A 12,436-nucleotide genomic window follows, 5' to 3' on the forward strand; every position below is an offset into this window, starting at 1 on the left:
CAGCAGGTTTTCTTCTCACTAAGCCTTTTTGATAGAGCGTTGTTTAATAATTTGAAGTCCTGAAAATTACACCCGAAAGACAATTAGAGCAACTTAACGCATGATTTATACTTATGAAAACCCCATGAATCTTTCTTGAGTTCTTCAATTCTTCAAAATATCTAATTTCTTTGAAGCTGGTCATTTCCCCATGAAAGTGAATGTGGCACTGTCTGCCATCTCAAGCCACAGGTCCAGTCTGCAGGAATACTAGTAATACTCTTGGGTATAATGTATATTCTGTTTTGCTCAATCTCTGCGATACGAATGCTCTATCGGGGTTACTATATACGGTGGTTTTGGCTGTGCTGCTGTGGTGGAGCTGAAATTGCCGCCTGCTTCAGCGCTCTGCGCTCTGAGCTGTGAGCAGGGCTTACCTAGGGGCTGCGTGAGGATAGAGCAGTAGTTTTCAGGGAGGCCTGGAGGAGACTCCAAGGACCCAGTATTTTCCAAATAACTCCCACATGGTGTTACACAATCATGCCTGGAGGTTTGGGATGACAAACCTATTTTCACGGTAATACTAAGATTTATTTTCTTTTTTTCTCTGTATTGGCATTTGCCCTGATGGTGCAAAAACAGTTTGGGGGGTAAAACTGTTGGCACCTTAGCACGATCAAGTCAGTGGCAGTGGTGCCGAACTGTCATTGTGGTCTTCACTACATTAACTTGCAGTTTTTTAAAAAAAATGTCAGTTTCACTTAAGACTGTCCCCGATGAATCAGCAGACATTACCAATTGTATTAAATCTTGACCCTCGAGTACATGTTGTTTTAATATTCTGTGCTGTGGAAGTGGGACATTCACTGAAACCATTTCTGCTGCGTACTGAAGACCAATGGTGATCTTGAGAAAAAAACACTTGAGTTATTGAATGAGAGGCAAGAAGAACTAGCTGCATTCCCCCACCCCCCCAAACAGAACATCATTTTTCTTGAAATAATGGCAAATAGCCAAACTATGACTGTTCAGACTTGAGTATTTGAAAAACATTTTCTCAAAAGAAAATGAGTGGATGAATCTAAAGACTGTCATACAGAGTGAAGTAAGTCAGAAAGAGAAAAACAAATATCGTATATTAACGCATGTATGTGGAACCTAGAAAAATGGTACAGATGAACCAGTTTGCAGGGCAGAAATAGAGACACAGGTGTAGAGAACAAACGTATGGACACCGAGGGGGGAAAGTGGCAGGGGGTGAGGCGGGAGGGGGGTGGTGTGATGAATTGGGCAATTGGGAATGACATGTATACACTGATGTGTATAGAATGGATAACTAATAAGAACCTGCTGTATAAAAAAATAAATAAAATGAAATTAAGAAATTCAAAAAAAAATGAAGTAAGCTTGTCACGTCAAGGAAAACAATTAACAGTATTTATTGCCAATGATGCAATTCAGGCTTTTAAGCAGCAGTTTTGAATTTTGGAAAATCTCCATCTGCCATTTTGAGCTTGATAGCTTCCCAGTATTTATAGTTTTCTGATGAAGTTGATGTTGATTTTAATGAATGTGATTTTCTGATAGTGTGTCATGAAATGTGTCAGCATTTGGGAGATCTACTTAACTCAGTGAGCCAGTATTTTCCAAATAACTACCACATAACGTTACAAAATCATGCCTGGCTAAAGAGTATAAGATAGATCAATGTATAAGTATAAGGTAGATGAATGGATTTTAACGTAACTAAGTTTTCAGATTCCACATGGCCACTAACCTTTAAGAAACAACCACTTGCTGAATTTTGGTGTAGTATCAAAGAAGAATACCCACATTTCTCTGAAAAAGCCATTGAAATACTCCTCCTTTTCTATTCATACATGTGTAAGAGGCATATTTTATTCACATACCGATTAAAATAACATATTGCAACAGATTCAGTGCAGAAATAGGTATGAAAATCCAGCTGTTTTAAGTTAAACCAGACATTAAAAGAATTTGTAAAAATGTAAAACATTGACACTCTTGTCATTAATTATTTTGTCTTGGAAAGTAGTCTTCATAAAATGTTATTTATGTTAGCATGTAATGGCATTATTGTTATTTTTAAGTGAGTTACTAAGTATTTTAAACATTTCTCAGTTTTAATTTCTAATGTGGTAAATATCAGTACATATAACCAACAGTGGGCTGAGCTGGCTTGTGAGAGCCGATTGTGTACATCTTTTTCCAGCTTTGTGTTCAGTGTCACCCATTGGTAGCTTGAAATCTGCCATAGTAGGAGTATTGAAATTACAGAAATCTGCAAAAGTTACCCATAGCATTCTCCCTTCCCAGGAGCTGCTTGTGTGTTTACAGCATCCTGCTGGATATAAATCACATAAACAAAAGTTATTTGAGGTCATCAGTAATTTTTAAGAGTGGAAAGGTGTCCTGAGACTAAAAAGTTTGAGAATTGGTCATTTGGCAAAGGAGTACCTTTTGGCAGTTGGTTCACAAAGAGATGGATCCTTTTTTATAATTCATGCAGGGAACATTTGTAGAGTAAATCTAGTGGTTTTTAAACTTCTGGTTGTTAAATCTGCTGGCTCCATTATGGAATGCCCTTTTTCTTTCCCCTGAAATCTAAAGTAGGCAATAAAACTCCAGGAGCAGGTGGGCTGAATTTGCCCCGTGGGCTACATGTTGGGTGTCTCCGGCCCGGTTTCTCGCTTTTCTGTCCAGCTATTACCCAGGCCACAGCAAGGCCCAGCTCAATCGGCAGCTTCTACACAAGGCCTCCACTTGTTGTTCAGGCCCGTACTGGTCTTTCGGTTCTGTGCTCCTGTGGTTTTCACGACCTGGACAATGGAGCAATTAGTTCTGTACTGTTTGTGTGCTGTTGTTTCTTAGGTGTTGGTTTTAGCAATTCTGCTTTCCACCCTAGGGCACCTAGTTCAATGCTCTCCGCATAGGTTCTCTTGCATGGATAGAAGAGTTTTTACTTTTGGATTGCCGAAGAAGTTTGCCTTCCAAGAGAATGATGTTTTAAATAAATCTAATTATTTGTTATAAACCCAGTTTTTAATAATTCTTTTTAAAGTATTAGAGTAAGTAGATTGGAAATGATTGGTTTTCCTTAAAGTGAGGTCCAACGGAAGCTTTCTTCAAAATTTGTTTTAGATTCTGTGGTCTGCCACCACTCATGATAGAAACTAGTAGCTTCTTTCATGTCCAAAGTTTTCGGTGTTCTGAGTTAAGTCATAATGAATAGTGAAACTTAGTAAAATGAGGCAAAGTTTGTAAGATTACACTGGCCTCTAGGACAGTTGTGTACTAATTAGAAACTTGGCAGGTTTTGAGTCCAGAGAAGTGAAGGTTTTATTGTGTTTTACTGGTAGGGATCTTTGTCCAAAGCACCCAAGGTAGCTGGTAAACGGCTGTTCTCTCCTGTCTGTGCAAGCCAAGTGATGGTTCTGGCCCCTCTGGATGCTCGAGTTGGGGGGAAAGAAGTGTGCCAGGGCCACATAGGCTCCAAGTCATGAGCTTTCTCTGGTTCGGAGGTGCGAGGGGCATGAGAGGTCCTGGAATTTCTTTGGCCTGTGCCCTTTTTGTGACTGTTGGGGCATAAAAGTAACCGCAGTTTTCATCAGTATAGAGACAAGGCATTAGCTTGTGTCTGGAGTAATACTATAACATCATATGTCAGAAGTTTCATTTATTAAAAAATAATTTACCATCTTTAAGTTCTGTCTCCGATTTCTCTTAAGAAGTTAAGGAGGGTGGTTTATACTCTGGCCTAAAGAAGGCTTCACTGTTAGCAGTCGTGAGGTCGCAGTGAGGTAGTTTAACTGCTTTAGAACTTTGTGCTTGGAACATTCTTAGCCACCAAAGCATGGGAACCGACAGTGAGGAGCATGGGTTCTTTAATATCTGTCACATCAGAGAATGACTGTTCCAGGACAGTAACCATCTCCTAATGGTACATACCCCAGCTTGCTTGTCATTTCTTAGAAGCAGGAAAAATAGGCCAGTCATAATAGTGAATGGTATTTCTTTAAGAAAAACGTAAAGAACCAAGAAAAGGTCCAGCCTTAATCCTCAATGATGATCATTTTTGCAGGTTTCTGTAGCTGGGTCAGGCACCGGAAGAGGCTCCCCAGCTGTAACTCTAGTACAGTTACCTTCAGGCCAAACTGTATATGTCCAGGGAGTATTTCAGACACCACAGCCATCGGTTATTCAGTCACCACAATTACAGACTGTTCAGGTTAGCTTCCTTCCCAGATGATTTGTCTTGGACTTTCTTGAGCTTTTTTTTTTTTTTTTCTTTTACTAATTCATTTATCCTCATTTTCTTTGTGTAGCTTTGATGCTCAGATCTTGTTATTTAACATTTAGACGAATTTCCTTTTTATGTGTGACGTGCATTGTGCCCTGCTAGACACATAGATTTGACTCGAGTTGTTTTATTGTCAGCTCTTAATTTACAGATTGAGTCATTCTCCTTTAAGTTGTTGCTCTCTGCTCACAGTTAGATTTGTTTAGCAATGCTCTCCAAAGATGCTTAAAAGTATTTTGAGGATTCTTTGGAGATGTCTGATAAACATGGTAATGTAAATATTGTACTACTGATGCTGTTTTCACCAGTACTCACATTAGAGTGTAGAAATTTAGGTTTATTGTTAATTCAATATGTGTGACATGATATTATTGTTACTTGGTGTTACGTTTATACATCAGATTAAATCTTGGTTGTTTTAGACGTGGTTAGTGTTGTGGTTGCGATCCAGAGATGTGTTTTGTTATTTATTGTCATCAAAGTTGGTCATAAATTCTTAACATTTCTCAAAGCTAAAACATTTCTTTGCATCAACAGATGTAAATTATTAAGTATGCATTTTTAAAAGCATACTTTTCTCTTCTACTGAATTTATGTTTGTTCCTTTTTAAGGTCAGTTTGTTTTTGTCCTTTAAATGTTGAAATTATGTGAACCTAATTGATGACAAAAAGATCTCTGAGGAAAATGTAGTTTCTTATACTTAATCAGTCTTACCTTTTTCTGCATATTTGAATCCAGTTTGTTGCAGAATAAGGATGAGAGTTGCAACATGACACTTGAAGTAATAATAAATCCACATGCATTAAAAGCTTGGTTATCTTTTCAGCACAGGTGTCTCTCCTGTCTTTCAAAAATGTAAGAGTGATTCTCAGTATTGTCTTTTTTTTTTTTTTTATTTCCTGCAATGAACTTTGATTCCAGGACTTTCTGACTCTTTCTGACCCTAATTATAAAGCAAGAAAGTTTTTCCACTCTCCTTATTGTATTATGACTTTTATTGGGGTGCAGATATCAATATTTCTACTTAGTTTTAACCTTGCTGGTACTGGAAGAAAATATCTCATATTCAGTAGGCTCTTTTGGATTTTGTTAAATGGATGATATGATTATCTTTGTAGAGATAGGTGTCTGTGGATCTTGTGTTAGAATTCCTACCTGTCGAATGATGAACTTCAGTTTTCACTTTCTAAAATAATAGCTTACCTTGCATAAGGGAGTTGTTACGATTGTACGAGAGATGTGTGGAAGCCCGCTTTACAGTGATAAATATTTGGTGATGATATATGGTTGTCTGACTTGCAGCGGCAGTTTCTCTAATAAGTTCTCCTCATGGATGAGTGTGCTTATGTGTAGGGTGTTCATCACCAGAGATGCAAGGTCATACATGTAGGTGAACAAATATGTACATCCATGTGCCTTGGGAAGTATATATTCCTGCCTGCATTGTTGGTATTTTAATAAGCTTTTTTTTTTTAATAAGCTTTTTTGATTGTGCCCAAATCAAATTCCCATATAATTGTAATATTAAGTAAAGTGAGTTTTGCAAACTCAGAACTATCCTAGCCCCTATGATAGATGGCTGAATATATTGAGAGCAGTCATGTTGTAGAGAGATTCATTATTTTAGTTTCCTGACTTTCTTTACTATTTGTTATTATACTATTACTTGAAAAAATGAAATTGTATTTAAAAATCTGATCTTTCTTTTAAGGAGAAATTCCTTATTTTGACCTTCAAGACCTACTGCCATCAAGCCCACCCACCTACTTCTTGTAACTTTAACCAGGCTTGTTACCCACGTGTTTATACCTGCTTAAATATTCTTTCTTCTTTGGACCTATCTAATGTCTAATTTGAAGACCCAGCAGCATAAGTCAGCAGTGGTATTATTTTCTGCCTCTGTCACTCGCTGGCTCACCCCCTGCTGGATTTATGAGATATTTTCAGGGTTGGATCTTAGGTCTCGTGTATCTTACACTGAGTGCTTTCCTGAAGGCTGCCTGACACTCATTTGCATTTCAGCAGTATATGTTATCTGTGCCGTCCTTTGCACACAGGCTGGTTCTACAACTAAGTGTTGTTGTCTGTGCTTCCTCTTCCTCTGCGCCAGGTTGTGAGCGTGGTTAGTGCGTCTCAGTGTGTTCTGTCCCCAGCGCCCGGCTTAGTGCTGCACACAGAGAGACCCTTAAGCACCGTGTTGTGAATGAAGGAGATACCATGGATTTTATGATGCATTTCAGGAACTCTTGTGTTATAGGTAGCAACAATTGCAGAGACAGATGAATCTGCAGAATCAGAAAGTGTAATTGATTTTCATAAACGCAGAGAAATCCTTTCACGAAGACCCTCTTACAGGTAAGTTAAGTTTCCTACTGTAATGATACTTTTTCCAAAAAAAGAGAATAATTATACATCAGATTCTCCCATTATAGCTGTTCTGTTTTAAATCTCATTCATGTATCTTAATTATTTATATTGTTAAATTATATTTTAGAAAAATACTGAATGAACTTTCCTCTGATGTGCCTGGTGTTCCCAAGATTGAAGAAGAAAAATCCGAGGAAGAAGGAACGTCACCTAATATCGCTGCTATGGCAGTGCCGACTAGCATATATCAGACTAGCACGGGGCAATACAGTATGTATGCTGCAATTCCATATGACGTACTGCTAACTTTAAGTCTCTCTAGTTTCCTTGAAGCATCTCGGGTTTTGACACTAAACTGACCCATTTTAAAATACGTCATGATACCTAAACTGTGTATCATAGTGTGAAAAGTACATGTTAAAGAAGTGAGAGATTTGTACTGACAGTTGTCATATACTTTTGAAAAGTAAAAAAAAATTTTACTGAAAATAGAAGAAAACTTTGGGGTAAAAATAAAGAGAGGGTTTTTCTTATTTATATGTGTATATTCATATCTAGTAAAAGTTTAAAACTTACTGTTTTTGTCTCTATGATACATGTGAACATAATAAGATATAAATGTCTATTTCATTCTTGTTGGCTTTTGTCACCAACAATTACATTTTATACTTACTAATCTAAAAGAGGTGCATATGTTTTCTAAACTATGTTTTAAATGTAATTCTGTTTTCACTACTCTCTACTGTGTTAATTTGTGCTGCAGCTTTTTCTAGAAGAGAATGGAAAAATGATTTATTTTTTTAAACTAAAGCAATTGGACAGATCACTTTATTTGAAATTTTAAGTACCGAAAGCTGTAAATAAACAGATACATTCACATTTAGTCTTGTGCATTTTAATGGGCTGTTAATTCTGTGCTTTTTGCTTCAGTTAAAGCACTAGTCTTTTCCCAAATCAAGAATGTTTTATATATAAAAATACTTTAGTTTAAAATGAGAGCTAGAAAGAAAAGTTGGGAGGAAAAGAGAGAAAAAGGACAGAAACAAACTTTTTTTTTTTAAACAAGCTAGTTAGGTACAGGAATATGTGTGACGTTAATTATTGTGTTGATCCAAGTACAGTGTTAAGATTTTAGGTGTATTTTCTGTTTTCCCTTTAAAAAGTAACAATACCTACAAAAGATCTCAAGTCTTAACTTATGACCTGGATGCTAAAGCAAGCTATAATCTATGGGGAAGCCTTAGTCATTAGTTTTTTAGAGTTTTTCTTTTAATGGTGGTAGATTTGCAGTATTAAACAAATTCTGCCATGGTGATTTCTGTTCTTTGGGTAGCTCCTACGCTGATACCTGACAGAACTGGCGTATAATTTGTCCACACCCTGTACAGGGTGCTGAATGAATATGTCCAAAGTTGACATTAGGAAAAGAAAACTCCCCATAGTCTGTCAAAGTTAGACCTTGAGGTTTTCATCTTCATTTCTCTTTTATTACTTCACTGATTTCTGCGCCTTTTTTGTCTGACCCAAAAAAGGGTCTACTTTGTCTGAGTAGATGGTGGGAGTTTTAGAACTGGTATGGCCGGGCAGGGCTTGGAGCTGCTGGCACCTCCTGGCTGGTCAGCTCTGGCCTTGAGCAGTGGGCTGTACACCTATTATCATTTTCAGTTTTGTGTCATGAAAAGGTTGGAAATAACTGCTGAAATAATGCTAAGACATCTTAAAGTTTGGAGGGTGACCTAAGATGCTGTCTGTCGTCTGAAACATTTCTCTGGCATATCCTGATGCTGCTTAGGAATTGATCTCTTTATGACATGGGCGAGGATGCTGTGGTGAATTTGCCTACATTATTAGCTGAGAATTTGGAGAGGATGTTGAAGCTGGAGATGACGTGGGGAAGGTGGCACCTGGTCCTGCCAGTTACTACCTGGATCACAGTGAGATAGTTTCGAATCTCAGGTTTTTAGTCTTTGAAGTGTGAATGATACTAGATTGCCAGACTCGGAGGTTAATGTGAGGACAAAAGAAGATAACAGATTTTACCTGTTGGGGAAGAGAGGCATGCTACTTTTTACATGAAACAGAAATGTAAGCCAGCTGTGGCAGTGTCTCACTCCCAGTCGTTAAACTGTTCCCCCCAGCCAGCATCAAAGCCTTTATTTCTTGTGCTCTTAGAACGTGCTTGCAGCTGGGGGCTCGATGTAAGCGTCACTACCTTGGGTGTGGGGTATGTGGGTGTGCAGGAGTGGAGTCAGGAGTTCTGGTTGAGAACTAGAAAATCGAATGTTTAGAAGTTAGGCATTTCTCTATTTGCCACATCAGAAGTCATGGACAGTTTCTTACTTCGCTTTCTTAATTTGGACCCATACAGTATGATCCTGGCAGTTATTTTAATAAAAAGTTGTGGTTGTCCTACCTGTGCTGTCCGCAGGTTAAAAATTGCCATTTTATTGGTTCAAAAGAAGGGATATTGCCTATGTTAAAAATGATAATTAGTGACACTTGTTTATGTTGATAATTCTTTCATTTGAAAAGTGCATACTAACATTTAAACTTTTCTTTAGAAGACATTTGCTTTAAATGTATATTTATACATACAAGATCCATTTTCATCAACCATTTCTTACTAGCAATAACTTAACAGAAATTAATATTCTTAAATATCTAGAAATAGAAACAATTACTGGTGTCCTTTGATTTTTAGAATAGAGTTTATTTTACTAGAATTTCTGGAGATTTTTCTGTGTATTTGCATGTACCTATTTTTGAGACCCTTTTATAGCCTTTTATTGTAAAAATAACTTTAAATCTTTCTTCAACTTTTATCCATGGATGACTTTCTCCCAAACTTTACTTTGTTTCTTTTTTTCAAAAATTATTGTTTTAGATCTTTTATTTTTAATTTGCTATAATGAGTTAGTTGGAGTTAAAAACCAAAGAACTGTAAAAGGAGTGTTCAACTTTGTGAGTCAAAGTTGAAGTAAAATAAAAATTCAGGTTTTCTCATATACAGGTAGTCACATTTTTAGTAGTTGAAAGTGAGATATTTGATGGAAGTTGGCCTTATTATTTCAACTTATTTTTTTTAATCACAAAGATAAGAAGTGAAAGTTAGAACAGGCTATTTCCCGGAGTAGGGAAAATAACTTAAAATAGGCAGGGATTCATTATTGTAACACCAAGAAAGTGACCTCGGCTTGAGAAACTTTGCTGGAAGTACAGATCTTAGTGATAGGTTTGCTGTATGCCAATTAAGTCGTTCTGGTCAAAGAAAACCTGTTTTGTCTCAAGAGAATATTTCTGAACGATAGTGGTTCAGATAGTCTTAGAATTAGCAAAGAATGTTACTTGCTGCATGACATTCAAGACATGCATTAAACGGGAGTGAATTCACAAACAGTAGAAGTTGTGGTTCTTCTATGTGTGCTGTTGCAGGTAAAGAAATTTAAATGTTTGAAGTTTCTTAATTCATTAAATTTTCTCTAATGACGGCTTTTTGGGTTTTTTTTTTAATCCCCCGTCTACTTTACCCTACCTCTTCCCTTACCAATTAAGGACTGTCACCTAAAACTTCAAATTATTTTTTCCTAAATATCCCTGTCTCTTTGCTTGCTCCTACTTTATTTTACTAGGAATCTTGTTAGAGTGAATCTCTATTAATTCATCTTTACTGGCATCTTATACACTATAGGTAAGTGGGTCAGTCCTAAATCCACCATATGAAGAAAGGTATCTGTGAACTTTGTGGATTGCTTGAAGAATTCAGAATTCTCAGAAGACTCAAATGAATAAGCACCGATTCTATTTCTTTGTAAGAGGAATTTGCGCGATAGGCTTGCACATTCTAAAGTAAATGCAGTTGCATTTACTGCTTTTAGGAGTGACTTTTCTTACATGCTCCCAAGGTACCTTTCAAAGCAAACTCAGGACGGTATCTACTTGATGTAAATCTGGCTCTTTAACCTTGGTGTTGCTGTTCTTGTTATAGCAGGAGGCTGTTTTAGTCTTTATGCTTCTTTAGCATTTATTCTTTAGTCTTTATTCAAGAGGAAGGCACCTCTTGGCTTTAAGGCACAGGTACTCACAGCTTCTGTTTTGTGCTCACTTTTTGAATTTCAATCTAAGAATTCACTGGAATAAGGTCTGCTGTTCCTTTTTAAAGTTCATTCGATGAAGTTTTATTTATGAATCCTTTTATTGCAATGTGGAATAAAGATGGTTTTAAATTGTAAGTAATTAAACATTTACATGTTTGTGTTTGGATTAGCTCATATATACAGGTTTAGGGTTAAAAAGATGTTAGCATCACATGAAAAGAGGTCAGATAAAATCTTAATTTAAATAAATTCTGCTCCTTCCTCATTTGGTCATGAACTTTTTTTTTTTTTTTTCAGTTTTCCACCCTTATTTTTCTCTTCTTCCTTCTTTATTGATTATACAAGACTTTAAAATATTTTTTAATTAAAAATTTTTTTAATCAAAACTCTTGAATTTTCATCCTATAAGTAGTAGTTTCCTTGCTTCAGTGATATTAATCGCTCTAGGAGAGGAGTGCTCAGTGGCAATGAGTAGTAGAAGTAGCAGATTATTTTAAACACAATTTTTTATACCAGGAATTTTTAAAGAATTTATTGCCTAGACTAGTTGATATGATAGCATCCTGGTTACCGTTGTATGTGGTAAGTTGGGGATGGGGAGACCATACTTGGGTTAATTCTGATTTGAGGCTAAATATCATAACTATATAAGAATGTGTATGAAGACATTTGTGTAACCACTAAAACTAACTTAGTAGAAAAATACTTAGTTAATTAACGAATTATACTCTCTCTAGACAAACTCTTTTTTAACGTAAGGTCAGTGTGTTCAACCTTCAATCTGTGCATATAGAGCGACCTACTTAATTATGGAGTACAGCTCACCTGAGACATTACGGGACAAAAAGTTAGGTACGTCCCAGAGCAACTAGGACAACAGAGCTCAACTTCTACCCATCACTACTATGAGCAGATAACATACTGTCAGTCTTGAATCAGTTAATAATGGACATTGAAGTAGAATTTAATTGACTGTATAATCTATTTGTTCAGTTTTAATTCAATTTAGATTATTTCATCAAACTGTAATGTTATTAGGATTATTTAAAAGAGGAAAATAAATGTGCATATACTCTAAAATAATAAACCACTTTTACTTCTGCTTGAATCCTAATCAGTATTCATAGACTTGTGTGGACTCTTCATTACAAACAACAAAGTGGCCATATGTGTAAGCTTTTATGCCTCAGTTGCATGCATCAGTCCAAGAAAGCATTAATAAAACCTAGGTTCCCAAGGTAAAATTAGTAGGAAATACAGAGGTGTTTTATTTTCAGTGGTTGCTAATGGCCTTGATATGGGCCAGTGATTTTACTTTAAAATGATTTGCCAGATATGATGTCTGAGATTTGTTTTAAAATACTCCAGACACAGAAGAAGGTTTGGAATGAGTGGGTAGGGAAAATAAATGACACAAAATTATTTCACCTTTTATGTTCGCTAGAAAAGTTCCATAAGTTAAAAAAAATAATAATTAGCTAAAACAAGACATGACTAAACTCATTCAGTTAATTTCATTTTAGTTTTTCCTACTAGTTAATTTATATTGATGTGTATTTATTAAAAAAATTATGCTATCCTTGAATATTTCGTAACCTAAAAAGTTTCCTCCTCAAATCTTTTGAATACACACACACACACACACACACACACACACACACACACACACACACA

General features: G+C 36.2%; 1 protein-coding gene across 8 annotated transcripts in view; it reads left to right on the forward strand.

Moving 5' to 3' along the window:
* Positions 1–12,436, forward strand: part of CREM (cAMP responsive element modulator) — a 67,908-nt gene that overhangs the window by 30,831 nt on the left and 24,641 nt on the right. For 7 of the 8 annotated variants that reach the window (XM_029238076.1, XM_029238073.1, XM_029238075.1 and 4 more), the window contains 2 exons: positions 6,559–6,656; positions 6,796–6,938. In XM_029238076.1, the coding sequence (XP_029093909.1) occupies positions 6,559–6,656; positions 6,796–6,938 (241 nt within the window). Of the gene's footprint in view, positions 1–4,081; positions 4,229–6,558; positions 6,657–6,795; positions 6,939–12,436 lie in introns of all 8 variants that reach the window. The other variant, XM_029238089.1, reaches the window with a different exon arrangement.

This window comes from Monodon monoceros, unplaced genomic scaffold, assembly GCF_005190385.1.
Source record: "Monodon monoceros isolate NGI ecotype Baffin Bay Population unplaced genomic scaffold, NGI_Narwhal_1 Super_Scaffold_21, whole genome shotgun sequence".
NCBI lineage: Eukaryota > Metazoa > Chordata > Mammalia > Artiodactyla > Monodontidae > Monodon > Monodon monoceros.